The 16,774-nt window shown below is 45.8% G+C and overlaps 1 protein-coding gene across 3 annotated transcripts in view; it reads left to right on the forward strand.

Annotated features, from left to right (window-relative positions):
• The window catches only part of SMARCAL1 (SNF2 related chromatin remodeling annealing helicase 1), a 50,386-nt gene that overhangs the window by 16,325 nt on the left and 17,287 nt on the right, over positions 1–16,774 (forward strand). For all 3 annotated transcript variants that reach the window (XM_081052217.1, XM_081052215.1, XM_081052216.1), the window contains exons 7-10: positions 1,095–1,245; positions 2,876–3,034; positions 6,142–6,207; positions 13,740–13,880. In XM_081052217.1, coding sequence (XP_080908343.1) covers positions 1,095–1,245; positions 2,876–3,034; positions 6,142–6,207; positions 13,740–13,880 — 517 coding nt within the window. The remainder of the gene's footprint in view (positions 1–1,094; positions 1,246–2,875; positions 3,035–6,141; positions 6,208–13,739; positions 13,881–16,774) is intronic.

The following is a 16,774-nucleotide window of genomic DNA, read 5'->3' on the forward strand; positions in this document are numbered from 1 at the left end:
TTTTTCAGGAATTCAGATGAAAGAGGGCTGGTGTTTGGAACAGGAGACCACACGTCTGGCACTCAGGATCCTTTTAGCTTTTCACTGAGTCATCAGGTGACTTGAGCAAGACATTTTTACTGTTTGCATCTCGGTTATTTTCCTCCTTTTTGTGGAGTAATAGGAGTAATAGTAAGAGGAACATTCCCCCTGGCACTGACACGATGACGTCAAGCATGATTTAAGCGCTTCCCATATGAATTTCTTGAATCCTGTGACAGTCTCTGGGGTGGGTCCTGTGATTTCCACCTACAGCCAAGGCGCGAGCTTAGTTGACTTGTACAAGTTGTACAGCGTCTAAGTGGTAGGGTGGGGATTCCCACCCAGGCCAGTCGGGCTCCAGAGGAATGGAATGTGCCCTCACTCACCAATTGTGAGCAAGAGTTGTCGCAGTGGAGGCCGTGGGACCCTGGAGGCTGCCTGCTAGTGAGAACCTTGGCTGCGAGAGCTGCGCCCTCTCAGACAAACGCCTGCCCCACCCTTTCCTCTGGCCATCCTCCTCCTCCTCCTCTCCAGAACTTTCTATCCTTGCTGCCTCCTTCCCTTTGCCCTTAGCACACGACATCCTCTCTGATCTTCAGAAAGCTGTATTTTGACCCCATCATCTCCTTTCTTTCCTCCCCTTCTAGGCAGGTCTCTCACGTAAACAATTGCTCCTCTCCTTGCCCTTCATTAGAGACCGTTCCCACTCTCTACCTTTCACATCCCCCTGGGCTTCACCTGCACTGGGCTGAAGGTGACTCCCTTATTATAAACTTCCTCCCTTGGCTTCCATGACCTAATTATCTTCTAGAGCTTCTGTCTACCGTTTGGCCACCATTTCACACTTTCCCTATTTTGCTCTTTTTAAAATTATTATTCTTCTGCCCACTAATTGGCTCCTGCTCTTTCCTCTTTGGGGAGCAGGCCTCTTCTTGTGAGCAGGGCCCATGTTGGCTGGCATGGTAGCTCACACCGGGCCATGTGTACCGCTTGGTACGTGGTGGTGTGATGGCAGGTAACTCGTGTCCCTGGGACTTGAGTTGTGTCACTGCCCTTACCTTGTCTGCTTTCAGTTTTGCCATAGCAAAAGGAGGCCGCCTGCTACTCGCTGATGACATGGGCCTGGGGAAGACTGTCCAGGCCATCTGTATCGCCGCCTTCTACCGGAAGGAGTGGCCGCTGCTGGTGGTGGTGCCATCATCTGTGCGCTTCACCTGGGAGCAGGTCAGTTCTCTTTGTGTTGTGATTTTAACAAAGAAAGTTTTCCTCAGGGTAAGAGTAATCAAATAACAGCTTGGGGACAGGGCCTGGGATCTTTAAAGACCCTGTTTCAGCTGAAGGCAGGAAGGGAGATGAAATAGCCTCCCAAGTCTAGGCTAGGCACATGGGTTTGCAAATTAGAATCAGGTTTTACCTTTAGGGAAGAAAACCAAGGGGCTTCTTTGCTCAGGCTTGCTTCAGTCTATCAGCAGACACTTCCCGAGTCCTTGCACCCCTGCTAATAGCACCTCTCATCTGGACCACACTGAATTTTCAAACTATTTTGACCTCCTTCATTTTTCTGTAATCCCATAATAGCCATGTGCAGTAGACACACTAGATATTAATGCCTTTACAGATGAGAAAATGGAATTGCAAAGAGGTTAAGTTCTACACTTACTACTACTACTGATGAGAAGCTGTGCAGGGCCGGGACGTCACGTCCCTTGACTTCCTGGCTTGGAGTGTTTGCGCTCTATGGAGGGTGGTGTGGGCAGGGCAGGGCATTCGCTGTGTGTTGGGTACCTTTATGGCTGAAGACTCTGACGTGCAACTCAGCTGTATTATCATCAGCCTTGAGCTTTGTCTACCATAAATCCAGGGACCAGAGTGCTTCTGTGAAAGGAATAAAAATCCTTGAAGTAGAAGGAAGCCTCAGTTCATCGTCTGCAGCTTTTCCCAGCTTTATGCTATTCCTGGTGGTGTTTGCTTCCTCAGACCGTGGCCTCTTCCTGAGCCCCTGGGAGCTGCTTCTGGAGAAGAGGCAGCTCTGCCTGCGGCCCGTCAGCCAGCCGTGTGCACAGGCATGCCCTTCCAAGTGAAGAGAAACCCAAACTTTACAAATGGATGCTGCACCTTTATCCTGTGCTTGTGACCTGAATTCTGCCAGTACCTCTAGAAACTAGTAATTCAACACAAGTTTATTTTGTGTGTGTTAGATTCTCACAGAACCCTCAAAAATTCTGGGGAAGAGTCACATGGTCCGAGGAGACTGGAGAAAGAGCCAGCACTCCCGGTATCAGAATAGTGTTGGCCCAGGCACAGCACATAAATGCTGACATGGAGGCACCTGGTGGCCTTATGTTGGCTCTAGGTATTGGCTTTGGCTAGGGATGGCAAATTCTCTGGAGAGAGCAGGTGGCTTTATAGAAAATACAGACATAAATATTTTCATCGTCCTCAGTGCCTTCAGTATACCAAGCTCTGCTGAAAATTCCTCTATAAAATTTCTCTTAAAACAGTCACATTCTTTCCCTATAGAAACGTGCCCTCTAGTTAGAGATTACAGAAAGGAAATCCACAGACACCACGGAGTGACTGCTCTGACTGCACTTGCTCGTGAAGGAGGGAAATGTCCTGTTAGTGTGAAGTGAAGGGGAGTGGATGGATGAGGAAGATGGAGGTGGTTGCTGTCCATGGGGACAGGGTTACGGCAAACGTAGGGAGACGTGGAGGGACACAGCGAGTTTGTTTCTCAGGGAGTATTAACGTTGGTCCGCACGGAGAGAGTGCAGTTGATGGGCTTGCTGGGGTCACGGCTGGCGCTGCTGGGCTCGATCGTCATTTTGGTTTTGTTCTCTCCTGTGATCCCCAGGCCTTCCTTCAGTGGCTGCCGTCCCTGAGCCCAGACCACATCAATGTCGTGGTGACCGGCAAGGACCGCCTGACCGCTGGCTTAGTCAACATTGTCAGTTTTGACCTTCTGAGCAAGTTGGAAAAACAGCTAAAAACCCCTTTTAAAGTTGTCATCATAGTAAGTGACTTGACAAAGTCTTTAAGGACTTTGTCTCCTTGGAAACTTTCTTCTTAAAAGCCCCGAGAACTTTCGTATCTGTACTCTCACGGAGCCCCACTCAGTCTCTCGGAGAACAACAGTCACTGTCTTTATTTCGTGGGCAGCTGACGTTTCATCTCTCTCAATCAGTGGGTCTCAGCTCTGGTACATGTTAGACTCTCCTGGGGAGCTTTCTGTTCTGTGACGTACCAGGTCTGCACTGGGGGTTGCTAGTCCATCTCTCCCCAATGTGAGGGCATGGATGGAGGCCAGCCCATGGGTTCCAGACCGCCCTGGGCTCCAGTAACTGCAACCTGGACAGCAAGACCGTGTGCCCTCACCAGGGCCCTTTTGTCAGAATGTCTCAGACACAGAGTTCGAATAGTTAATAAGCTTTTCTCCAGGCAATATGTAGGCACTCCCTCCCCTAACCTCTAAGAAAGCACTTTTTACTCTTAAGTAGTGTTTTTAAAGATGGCTTTACTTGAGTCCTGCTCCTGTATATGATAGCGTGTCTTCCAGTTGCTGGCCTGCCTGCCTTTAGCCTCTCAAGAGACTTGGTGCTGGCACCTCCGTCAGTACTCAGTGTGTGGCGTGGCTCACAAGTAAAAACCAGGAAAGGTGTGCAGTTTCTCCCACCCCCAGGCCAGGGAACCGCTAACAGACATTCAGGGGCGAAGTGTGTGGTGGATGATTTCCAATGGAAGTTTACCTCCATTTTTCTTTCTGGTAAAACAGTGAAACCTGATGCCTCCCGATGATGTGAAAGGTTCTTCTTGATTCAAATGTGTGAACTTTAAGAGCCAGTGGTATTTTCCTTCTCTTAAAAATAGAGTTGTCGACTGGCAGTGGAGAATTCTTGATGCTCAAAATCAGAGTGCATATCTTCTCTACCAGGGGAGAAAGGAAAGAGTTTTTAGGAGGCCCCAAAGGGGTAGAGCCTCTGAGTCGCATAGGTCAGCGAGGTTGCAGTAGAGACTCTGCGCCTTGGGTTCCCCAGCCCGGGGCTGGCTGTTGGAGGCCAGGGAGGCAGCATCCATCTGTGTTCATCTAACCCACCGTTGAGCGCCAGCTCCATGCCTTACACAGTACTGTGAAGTAGGGTGTGGGGAAAAGACAGGCAGCGGCTGTCCTCCGGAGTACCGCAGTCCAGTAGGACAGACAGACACGTGCACAGATCACCAGACTGTGATGCAGTGTTTTCACAGACGTGTGGACCAAATATCATGGGAGCTCAGAGAACGGAAGGAGCAGTCACAGGTCCCGACCTCGGGGATCTATGATTATGATTTGAGCATGAGGACCATACTGTGTTCGTAGCATAAGCAAACTTAAATGTTTATTTGTTTCAAATCTAGAAGGGTAACAAGTCTGAAGGAGTCATTTCTGGTTTGGCACAAATTCATGTGTGGCTTTGAAAAAATATTAGCACGCATGTGAAATGAAAACATTGAAAGAAGTACCCCGGGGTACTTTCTACGATGTGTAGGAGGAATGATGCCTTCATTTCTTGAGTGTTTTTCTTGTCTCAGGTATTTCACCTGTAATCGCTGATCTTCCCAATGGCCCCTAAGGCAGCTGTTATCCCCATTTCAGAGCTGATGAGACTGACAGTGAGGGAGGTTACATAATTTGCCCACAGGCCCGAAGCTGGCCAGACAGAGAGTCATTGATTAAAGCTGGATTGCATCTAGCTTTAGAATTCATGTCTTTCTGTGTCCAACTCAGTACTTAATGTGCCATGTGATTTTTGGCAAGCCGCTGACCACCATTGACAGTTTGTTCTTCAGTTAATTAACATCTCTGTCCTCTTCTGACTTCAGAGAAATGTAGAAAGGAATAAAGTGACAGTTCTGAGATGTCACACTTTTGTATATGAAGATACAAGCCATTCCTTGTGGGGAGTTATAACAGTGGTTCGTTATAATTGTGGTACATTTTTACCCATTGGTTAAAAGGGTCCATTCCCTTCCATATACTCTGGACTTTGTGCTATTTCTTTCTATAAACCCCTTTGTCTTGGCTGTTGCATGGGCTCATCAGCAGACAGGAGTACGAATGTTACACTCCAGGTTTCTGGGAGTAGATACAGTGACATTTGGGGATTCATCTCACACTCCCCTACATTGTGTTTTTGAGGTCCTTTTTTTGGTTCATCTTAGCTGAAATGGAACCGGGGGGTTTTCTTACAGATCATCTTTAGTGACTGAGCTAGGATCTCCCCGGTATTCCCGTCCTATGGTGACTGATACCACTAAGTGCTTACTAAGGGGCAGGACTGTTCTAAGGGCTTTATGTGTGTGACCCCGCCTAAGATCTAGGACAATGCAGTACATAATGTACTGGAATTATACCCATTTTACAGATGGAGAAACTGACACTATAGCAAGGTCAAGTAGTTGCTCAGGTCACATAGCAAGTAATTTAAATGTATACCAAAATAGAAATTTTCTCCCTAAATACTAAGAATGTATTAGTTACTCATTTGGCTTTGGAAAATATGACATATTCTAGTTTGCTTATGCACAGAATGCAGAGCTATAAATAACCGAACTCCATGCTCTGAACATGGCAGTCAGGACTCATGTCTTCCCTTCTCCAAGTTCCCACAGTACTTTGTCACACCTGCCTCAGTGACAGCACTTACAGCATCGTCTGATCAGTTGTCAGTGTGGCTGACGTCCTTCCTGTACAGCGAACCCCTGGGGGTGAGGGCTGAGCCCCAGGGCAGGGCATACAGTAGGTCTTCAGCCCACTTTGCTTCAGTGCCATGCAAAGGTCAGGTGTGTCTTAACAAAGCAGAAGCCACCTTTCAGCAGTTTGTTCAGTGCAGCCTGTGAGGTGAGTAGGGCAGGGGAGTCGCTAACCCCATTTTATAGGTGGAAAACTGACTTGCCCAGAATGTAGTGGGAGAAGCTGCTCCAGAGGCCTGGGTTCTTACCGCAGGCCCACCGCTGTCCCCTGGAATGAGAAAGTGCTGAGGGAGCGTCCTCAATTCACTGCCATGCCAGGATCACGCTTTGCGTGGGCTCTGTCTCTGTCCACTCAGCAATTGACCTTATTCACCTATGTGACTTTCTTTTCAGGATGAATCTCACTTCCTCAAAAACATTAAGACTGCTCGCTGTCGCGCAGCTATGCCCCTCCTCAAGGTAAGTCCTGCCGAGAACAGACTTGGAGCCTGAGCCCACTCCGCACTGAGATCCTGCATAGTTTGCTCAGGCTCCCAAGAGGTCCAGGAGAGCAGGGGCTGCCAGTCCGGGGCTGTGGGCGTGGCTTGGCATTGACTTAGGGCTGGGGTGCTAGAGTCCTTTTTCTTCCTAACGTCCTGCTAAGGAACTCGTGGTCGGTGCGGTCGTCTGTCTCTCAAAAGGTGAAGACCTGTGGGAGGTCACAGGCCAGGTTGGGATGGCAATCCACATCCTCCTGGACTCCTCCTAGACCAGACAGAGGGACGACCTCCAGCAGCGTGTCCTGAACAGCTCAGGAGAAACTGCCTGTCTTCCAAGTCGCGTCTGGGGCAGAACACCCATGGTGCTGAGGGAGATGAGCTGTACAGGCTGAGAACCAGGCCAGTGGGTATCAGCAAGAAGTGTTGGCTGAGACGTGCCGTCTAAGCTGGTGCCCTTTTCCTGGGCCGCCCTTTCTGGGGTGGCCTACACTTGTGCCTGAGCACTTTGACTGGTTGAGTCCTGGCCTCAGAGCAGGTGGGGGTGTGTATACAGTGTCGCTTCAGATCTTCATGTAAAAGTATTCTCTTCTGACGTGCATGATGTGTGAGCTCCGTGTTTCATCTGCACACACTTCCGTGCCTGTGCCTTGTGTCCCGACACAGGCAAGGCCCCTAGATTTTCTTGCATCTTTTTGTAGTGAGCTTTTTCTAAATATTGGCGGGGGGGGGGGGGGGGATAGTACAATTAGAAAAGTAGCTTTTTCTCTCGCAACAAGGTAGAAATCTCAGAGATGAGATGTTGAGGGAATTGACTTTGGTTTGGGTAGACTGAGCAAACAAAAGTATGTGTTTATGTCGTGCTCCATTAAAGCAGCTTTTGTGTTATACCAGCATTTTAAAACTGCAGCTTTTATTGTTTAAAATAGAAGCTTTAAGTTGTACGTAAACTAGAGAAAACAAATATGCTAAATGTCAGTGAAGCTTATTAGCATTTGAAAATGAACTTGATTTTTCCACCTCCCCATAACACACACATGAGTGTCTACTCACTTCATATTTGTTTTGTTTTAGGCATAACAAGTAATATGATAATAACAAGTAATATGACACACTTTCCAAAGCAGGATTACGTCATAGGCTCCCAACTTAAAAATAAAAGTTCTTTACTTAAAAACCTCGATCCTCTGCTCATTTTATCCATAAATACTTGTAGGTCAGGGGCCATTTATGGACACACTTAAATGTGTTTCCCAGAGTGGTGACCCTTCTTTGGGGAAGCTTTAATATGTTTTCTTTTGAAAAATGTTAATACACCTGGGTACCGTGATTCCAGTTTTATAGCCATAACTAAAATTAAATCTGTACCGCTGGTTGTTTAGACGAAAGAAACTACAGAATGGGTTGATTATATCATTAAAGGTATAATAGGGAAGCTTCTTAGCAATGATCTTGTTAATGCCGCCGCCGTTGCCTGATCAGCACGCTGGACCACATGCTGGTTTCTGAAATGTGTGCTTCTGAGCCCGACCTTTTAAATCAGCCTTTACATCTTTAATATCTTGGGCGTATCTCAAAGTGACATATTTAAAAGAATTCTTTTTTAACTGTTAACTAGTACATATTACTCTGCATTTGCTGTAGAACTGGGATGAATTAACATTAAAATAGGAGCCGTGAATATAGTCTGCTATTGATGAGGGTGTCTTGAAGCCATTCTCTTCCATAATGGTGACTTCACATGATGCTGGACTGCCAGCAGGGTTGAGTGGAGGTGGCGGTGAGGCGTTCTGTGTGACGTTGTTAACCGAGGCTTTCATCTCTCCGCTGTATTTTCATCTGCATTGGAGTTTCTCAACCTCAGCACTGTTGACACTTTGGGCTGGATAATTCTGCGTTGTGTGGGGACTGTCCTGTGCTTTGTACGACGTTTAGCGGCATCCTGGCCTCTGCCCACTAGATGCCAGTAGTACCCCCGAGTTGTGACAACCAAAATTGTCTCCAGATATTACCAAACATCCCCCGGATGTCAAATCACTCTTCCCCATCTCTATTGAGAACCACTGACCTAGGTAATCTAAGGAAATGAATCTAAATAGTTTGGAATAAGACAGTTGAGAAGAAGTAAATATGCCTTAAAAAGCCATTTATAAAGGGGTGAAGGTTGTCAGTGGTAACTAGACGGATAGTAACTAGACTTTTGGTGGTGATCACTTTGTAGTGTATACAGATGTCGAATTAGAAAGTTGTACTCCTAAATATTACATAATAAAATAAAGCTATATGAGGACCTAATTTAATACCACCTAATTGTTCCTCTGACTTGTGCATCTCTTAGAACTATTTTCTGATCATTAATATTTTAAGATTTTTCAGCAAATGTGCATGATGAGGTAGTTAGATTATGCCATGCAATCTTTGAGATAGCCAGGCCAGGTCATGTCCAGAAGATGTGGGTTTCACAAGCAGCCACATGCGTTGGACATGTTGATTAGGTGATAAGAAAGTGGTGTCGTTGTCCCCTGGGAAGTGTGACGGCTCTCTTTCCCCAGAGCAGCATTTGCCTGGGCTACTAATCAACGTTCTATTTTTATACACAAATGTAGTAGGCAAGACAGAAAGTTATAAAGAACATCTTTATAATCACCTTTAAACTCCCAACAGTGAAAACCACTGTTAACAGTTTGGTTATTTTCTAACCAGTATAAGGCAAGATCATAATTTTTAATGGCTTTGGAGCATTCTATTACATGGATACATTTCATAATTTAACACTTAGTGTTAGACATTGTTTTGCTGTTACATATAATTCTGCAAGTGAACATCATCCATATATTCATAACTTTCATACTTTATCCTTATAAGACAAATTTCTGCACTCAGAATTGCTGTGTCATAATTTAACCTTTTGATAGATGCTTCTGAAGTCCAGTTTGGGCAGACATAACCGTCTTCACTGAGTTCATAACTGAACTCAGCCTGAATCACAAGGTCCTTTTCTCTACACAACTCTAGCTCTGAAGGTGATCAGTTATCTTCCTTTTTGAGCAATGAGATATATGTTCAGGTTTTCTTTAGCTATGTTTTATTTACCGTGCTTTTTACTGTTAAACAAGTATTATAACATTACTAACAGTATCTGATTATTTCTTTAGAGGGAAAAGCCCCCAGAATCCCATAAATCCTTTCCTAATAACTTTTTTTTTTTCTGTGTGAGCAGAATCCTTTTTATATCTCTATTGATTGGCTAGATGAGGTGAGAATAGTGGTCTAAAATGGATGAGCTTTATCCTTTTTCATTAAAATAGTTAAAATGGATGCTGTAATGAAGTACTACAAAAGAGTGCACAGTGAAACATAATTTTCTCCCGCCTCTGGATCCTAGTCCCTTCATCTTTTTCCCCAGAGGCAGTTGTAGTTACCAGATTTTCAGATTTTTCTCTAAAAATTAGCCCATGCCCACATAAGTACATGCATGTGTTTCCTTTCTCCCTTCTTAGAGTGTACAACAACCACATTTTTGCACCTTCCTTTTTTCTCTTAATAGTGTATCTTGGGAATCATTCCACCTCATTCCAGGTGACTTGACCTCAGTCTTACAAATAGGACTCTATTATATATAAGTCTGTCATAATATATATTGTCTGTTCCCTTTTGATGGATTTGTACCCATGCTTTGGCTGTTATGTACAGTACCACAGTGACCATCTTTTCCTATGGTATACAAGTGGGGAGTGGAAAACCCAGTTCCTCTGTGTCTAGGAGCGGTGGTTCTTTGCCCCTCAAGCCAGAGGGGAGAGGAGTAGTGTCAGCTGGGGGGTCTGCTCTCTACCCCAGTATGACCAGGCGACAGGAGGAGTCCCTGTGTTCCAGCGGTTCTGGTAAATTTTCTCAATTTAGCACAGAATCAGTCTTAAAATGAAATGATTGGAATCTTATACTTAAGTTAAAATAGACTATTTTTTTCCAGAGGGGGGAAAAAAACCCACTTTAGTGTTAATTTTAACATGTGTGCCATCTTGATAATACCGATAGGCAAGTGTTTTGCATGCCTTGGAGGTCAGAAATGGCATGACTGTAATCAGCTATAATTATACCCTTTGATGTTGTCTCACAACATTTTGGCATTTTTGAACCAGTGCACCTGTAGTCACAGCCTTCATCCTGTCTGTTCTTCCCCAAGAACTAGTTGCCTGCTATGTGGCATCAGAATGCCATTTCTATCAAAGCAGCGATACTCACTGAGCTTGAAAGCACTCTGGTTATCATGCAGATCAGTTTAGTCAACGCAGTGCCATCCAGACTTGTGACTGGAACTTTGTGTCATTGTGGGGAAAGGCTAGAACCTAGAAGGAACCATTTTTGTGTGACATATACTGACCTAATCGGAGGCTCGAAAGGCCGTTTACTGGCCGTGGCCCTGTGTTGATCCTGGGGGCACCTCTGGTCAGCAGTGGTCATGATCGTGCCGTGTGTCTTAGTTCGGCTTATTTGTCATGGGAGCAGCATCTCAGGAGCAGAGTGAGTGAAGGACAGAACCCCGTCTTCTCCCCAGACTCCAGGCCCCGGAGTCCTCCTGAACACGGACCTTTCCCTCTTCTTCTCAAGCTTTGGATTTCACTTAGTCCCCAGGTATTGACTCTTCTGGTGCTTCCTGGGGAGTGGCCATGAGCCTGCGTTTGTTCCTCATCTGTACTTTTGGCCACTTGTCCCCAACCTGTGCTTGCCACTATCCTTATTTTTGAAGATTCTGTATTGACTTCTGAACTGACTAAAATGTAGCTGCGACATCTCTGCCACATCAGGGCTGCCGAGTATTGGGACACTTGGGGGGTACAGGCGTGACCTTCTCTTTGGTGTCACCTGCCTTCTCATGTCCTGTTTCTAAATCATAGAGGACTTTGCCTGTAGCGTCAACTTCAGTGAGAGTACTGTTAGGAATAATATGGGGTCTGAGAATGGCACTAAGATTTGGGGAGCATGACTTTGTTTCTAGTCTGGGGTCCTGGTGACATATGTTATAGTCGATCAGAATAATTCAGTAAAACAAGTTATTAGCTCAATTGGGAAAAAAAAGAGGCAGCAGAAGAAAGTAATGAAGAATTCCCATACCACTTGTCTGAACTTAAACAACTTCAGGCTTTTCTCTACAATAGAACATTCTCTGGCTCATATTTTAAAATCTATGCGTAGGTTATCACTTTGAATTACTCCATTGGATTTTCCTTGACAAATTACATATACCAACTTATCCTGCTGTCAGCCTGTGGGGCTCTTCCACCTGTGACCCTTGAGGCAACTAAACATGGCCTTGAAGGTCATCTGCCCCTGTGACACAGTGTCTGCTCATGTCAATGACATAATTTCTCTCAGACCAAAGAAATTAATTTTTACATTGTTCCATTGTACGTTTCTTGGGTGTTGCTTTCTCTTCTTAGAGGAGTTAACTGTGAAGTGTTCATTTATACAGTTTTGTGCACATATGTTTTCCTGCAGTGGAAGTTCTCAAAGGTGGAGGGTGACATATAAACCATGTGTAGCTGGGCATGATTAAAAGTATTATGTGTGGCAGTGATGACAATATAAACATACTAGGGCTAAGCACAGAGAAGGCTAAGTCAGCCCGTAATAGATGAAGACACCATTCTGGTTCTTTTTAAAGCTGGCCTTTTTCCCTAGTGCTGCCTCCGCTTTCCAACACCCACAAATGTCCATTTTCAACGGTTCCATCACCCCATAGTCTGGGCAGCATGTGGGAGAACTGACTCAGTGTTAATTCTACCCTTTAAATACCTGACAGAGGACCCTGGAGTGAATTTCAGTCCGCTGCCCTGGCTCAGCCCCCGACAACAATCCCAAAGACCTGGGGAATAGGTTTGGGAGGATGGGCCGATTCTCTCTTACTGATAAGACTTCTCATTTTCCCTGTTTCATTGACATTGCCTTGAGCCAAGGCAAGCGATGCTACAGACGTCATTCAGGAAGCTCATTGTTATTGTAATGAGCCTGCATTAAACCGGGCAGGAAATTAGAGGGCCTGGGTAATTGAACTGTGGAAAATTACAGCTGGAGAAATTCATAGCTCTCCTGTCATAATGGAATTTGGTACTGGTGGCTGCAGAGAGGGCAAGAGTGCACCTTGAGAATTGTATATACTGTATATTTATAAAGAATCATTTTCTTCCCTCTGTTGCACCTTTATTTATTTATTTTTATGAGGCAAGTGTATCCATATAGAAACTTAATTTCCTCCCCTAGGTGATTTACTGCATGTGATTGCTTTATACCACTGTCATTAACTCAAGGTGACAGTGGTTAACAAGCTGTTTCTAGACCACCGAGCTCCACAGTAGGGTCCCTTCCCAGGGCTGAAGTGAATTTTACCTCCAGTAATCTTTGGCAATCACATGTTCTAATACGGTGGGAAGTGTCTCCTTTTTTATTCTCACCCTCTTTTCCATCTTAATAAGAGATGGGATGTTTGGGTCTCACCCCCTTGGGTCAGGTTAGTGTCACGGCAGTGAGCAATCTGAACTTCATCACGGGAACCGAGCAACTATTTATTTCCACCCTACTCACTGCTGAACAGACTGCTGACCCGGACTGAGTTTAGGGTAAATGGATCCGGGTCCCACTTGGAAAGTCCTTATTTACTGCAACGTGAACTTGAGTCAGGGATCTCTAGGCTCAAAACATTGGGCAGCCAAATTAGTGATGGCCTCTTTTTTTCTTCTAAGAAAAATCGAAGTGTGGCTTACTTAACAGGCAATGCCTGACACTTCCTCCTGGGAGTGAGAGAGGGTTGGTTCTTGGTGTCATTATCTGCTCATAAGTTCAACTTGAACGTCAGAAATCCACGCTGCACGTTCAGAGCTGTTGCTGTCTCCACCACTTGCACTTCCTCTTCCGGTGCTGGATTCTTTGGGTGAACCCCATGGTCCGCATGACACTAGTTAGCCTCCTTCTGAATATTTTTCAGCGTACGATGAACATGTTTTCATGACTTACTTTGTACCAGGCACGGTGCTTCAGAAAATGAAGGTGAACACAGCCTAGTCCGTGATGTCAAGAAGCTTGAAGTCTAGTGAGGGAGACAGAAAAGGCAGAGTTGAATGTCATGTGCTAAGTGCCAGCGTAGAGCTGGGCAGAGCGTGCTACAAAGGCCACGTAGGGAAGACATCCACCTGCTCCCAGGGGTCACACCGTGAAGTTTTGGGACGCGCATGCGCTTTTTTCCTGGTTGTGGTACCTTCGCTTCGAGATCCCAGGTTGTGGGTCACACAAAGCTCTGTAGTGAGTTCAATCTTAGTGTCTCTGGAATCTACATCTGCCTTGGTTCTAAGACGATTAAACTTGAGAACTGCCAGCAATCAGAGTGCCCAGGAATGAAAGGTGTTCGTGCTAGTTTCCAGGGCCTTGCGCGGTCCCTGGGGCGCCTGTGTTGTTGGGGCGTTCGGGATATTCCCCATCTTCTCCTCTGTGTGTTCTCAGCACGTCTGGCTCTTTGTTTTCCAGGTTGCCAAGCGGGTGATCTTACTGTCGGGCACTCCAGCCATGTCACGACCATCAGAGCTCTACACTCAGATCATCGCTGTCAAGCCAACCTTCTTCCCTCAGTTCCACAGCTTTGGACTTCGCTACTGTGATGCCAAGCGGGTACCGATCCTCTCTCACATCCCTCACCCGCTCACCCTGACTTTGACACCCACCTTTCGGTCCCTTCTCTGTGGCCCTGGTATGATCAGAAGAGCACTGGCCAGGGAGCTAGACCAAGATTTTAGTTCCGCTCTGACCCAGGGATGTCCTCAGGGGAAGGTGAGAATAGGTCCACGTAGTTTTAACCCTTGTGGTGATTCCAGGTTAGTGTTTTCCAATAAGGGACCAGTGGCTGATGGGTAGGTACATAGAGTGCTGAGGCGAGCTGGAGGTGAGGCCGAGGCCCTAGGCAGAGGGAAGAAAGTACATGAGGCAGCTAAAGTTCACTTGGATTGGGAGGAGTATGAAATCATCCTGTGAGAAAGTGAAGATACTCCATGCAAAAACGGCAAAGGAAGCTTTTGAACAGGTGGAGAGGGGAGCCTGATCTCAGGCGGCCTTGGGTGAGTTCCTATCACTGAGCCTCCACTCATAAATGTTGACTCCTTGTAGTGAATTGTGCTTGGTTGGCAGGCCGGAAGCCTTGACCTACGCGTTATTTCTATAAATATGGTGCCAGTGGGGCAGGTGTCTCAGGAGCTACAATCTGTGCGGTTTCTGTTCTCTAAAAATGGCAGCGAAAGCCTTATAGACATAAAGGCCATTGCAACCAAAATCTTGATTTCTGAAACCTCATTTTTTAAAACTGAAAAAAGGTGTTTATTTAATGACATTGGGTAATACAAGTGTGCAAAAAAGTAGGCTGCAAAACTTCCTCCCTCCCTCATTCTTTCCTACCTTCCTTCCTTCCTCTCTCACTCTCTCCTCTCTCATATACGACTGGAAGGTAATGTACATCAAAATGGATTGTTTTTCTATGCAGAGAAAATAAACATTTTAAAAATACTTATAAATCTTAAATTCCTCCTGTTGGGCCATAGAATTCATTAGTGTTCATTAGAACCTTATCGAGCCAGCTGAGCACGGGACACTGTTCTCCTCACAGATTCCTTTATGTCTCTTCCAAAGCTATCCACTTCAAAATGATGACTTTGCTAAACAAAAGACTACTGTTGAAAGATAAATTCATTGCTTGGCTTTCCTCTAGATCCTGCAGTACCTCACTTTTGAATATAGGTCATAACAATTCTAGCTGCTACAAATCTCTCTCTTATAAGCCAGAGGGAAAGCGTCAAGGAGGTTGAGAGGTAGAAGAGGAAGAGGAGGGTCCCGTGTTTTTCTTTTATCACTGGATCTCCTCATCAACCAATAGATCACAGGTCACATGGACAGTGTGCATGATCTCCACACTTTGCACAGGTGAATTTTGCAGATTCCTTCCTGGGCCTCTCCAGACATGACATAATCCTTGGCTGGTAAGACACTCGCCTCCACAGTTTGGGGGCTGACATCAGTGAACGAAAAAACACAGATAGAATGGGCTGCTGCAACTGCTGAGCCCTCCTGCAGCTTCAGTTTCTTCACATAGACTCATCAGAGCTGACATCCTGTCACCCCTGGCAGGAATGACGTTGCCGATTGCCTTTTCACAGTATAGGTTCGACCTGTGAATGGCCAAAGTGGCTCTGCCCCAAGCAATTGAGAGCTCTTTCTCTGAGGCTTGTAACCCACAAATGCCTCCCTTGTATACTTCTTTCATTTCCTTCGCGCTTCTCTCTGCCTTCTACAGGTTGAACTAGGCCTCGCGGCCATGTATCTCCAGGAGCCAGGCTATCCCCAGATGGCCAGAGCTCCGAGGATGTCCTCTCTGTCCTTGCCTGTCTCCCCTCCAGGTCAGCAGTGTGTTCATGCTGGCATGTTTCTTGGCCTGAGCTGGGGGGTCACTCAGTGTCAGGCAGCGATAGACAGATTGGCCAAAGTCTGTGCGCATTTCCAGTGTTCTTCCTCAAAAATAACCTGAGAAAGGATGTCCCAGCGAATCGGCTCCTTGTTTGCGTGGGTGTTCATTTTTTCTTAGTCAACTGCATTGCTTTCTTCTGGGATTGGGCTGCTTTCTCTTTGGGAAGAGACACTGTCCAGGATCTTCTCCTCCTCCTTGGCTTAGTGCGTTCGTCACTCTCTTCCTCCCAGTGGGACACGGCTCAGCTGTTTCCTGGTGTGCTATGATGGATAGAAGCAGAAGTCCCAGTTGGTGTCATTGCTCACAGTTGGGGAGTGGGTGTGGCTGGCTCCCGTCTTCTTCCTGAGTTTCAAGTAACTCTCTAATCCAGGCTCCAGAACACCCATGATCTGAAAACCAGAAGGGAAGTTTCACTAATTTCTCTTCTCTTCTAATGTCTACTTTCAAAACCCAAGCCAAGGCAGTGAATTTGTCCCTCACCAGTACAGCCAGGTCAGACTTCTCCCACTCCTAAACTCTGTTCCCGTGAGGCTCTAGTGGCCCTGAATTCCAACACCAAACTTGGTCCCCTTCTTAAGTGCAGGTTGTGTCCCCTTGTCCCCAGTTGTTCTGCTGTCACTTTATAAACCCTAATAAAGCCACATCCTGAGTTCCTCTGGCTTCTTTCCTGTGGGGAGTGCCCCTGCTGCAGAGGAATAGCAGGACTCTAAATCCTCATTAATTCAGACCTTAAGGATTCCGGCTTTGCGGCTTTGCGATAAAATCACAAACATACCGAGCTGCTGTTATATTTACATCGAAGAGCCTGACACTTTGGAGAAGTGGCTGCAGCTTACTTACCCATTTGCCCATGCCATTTGATCAGGAGCTTTGCTACATATAAGTTGGTGAGGTAAATAAGACACTCTGCTTTAGTTTTAAATAATTTTTAAAAGAAAATAAGACTTTTCAATTACTTTAAAAACATCTACTTAAATTCAAACAAAGCACTTACAATGTAAATTGTAGTGCTTTGCAAAGTTAATGACGAACTATATTTAGCTTCTTATCGAGA

Source organism: Rhinolophus hipposideros (genome assembly GCF_964194185.1).
Source record: "Rhinolophus hipposideros genome assembly, chromosome: 6".
NCBI lineage: Eukaryota > Metazoa > Chordata > Mammalia > Chiroptera > Rhinolophidae > Rhinolophus > Rhinolophus hipposideros.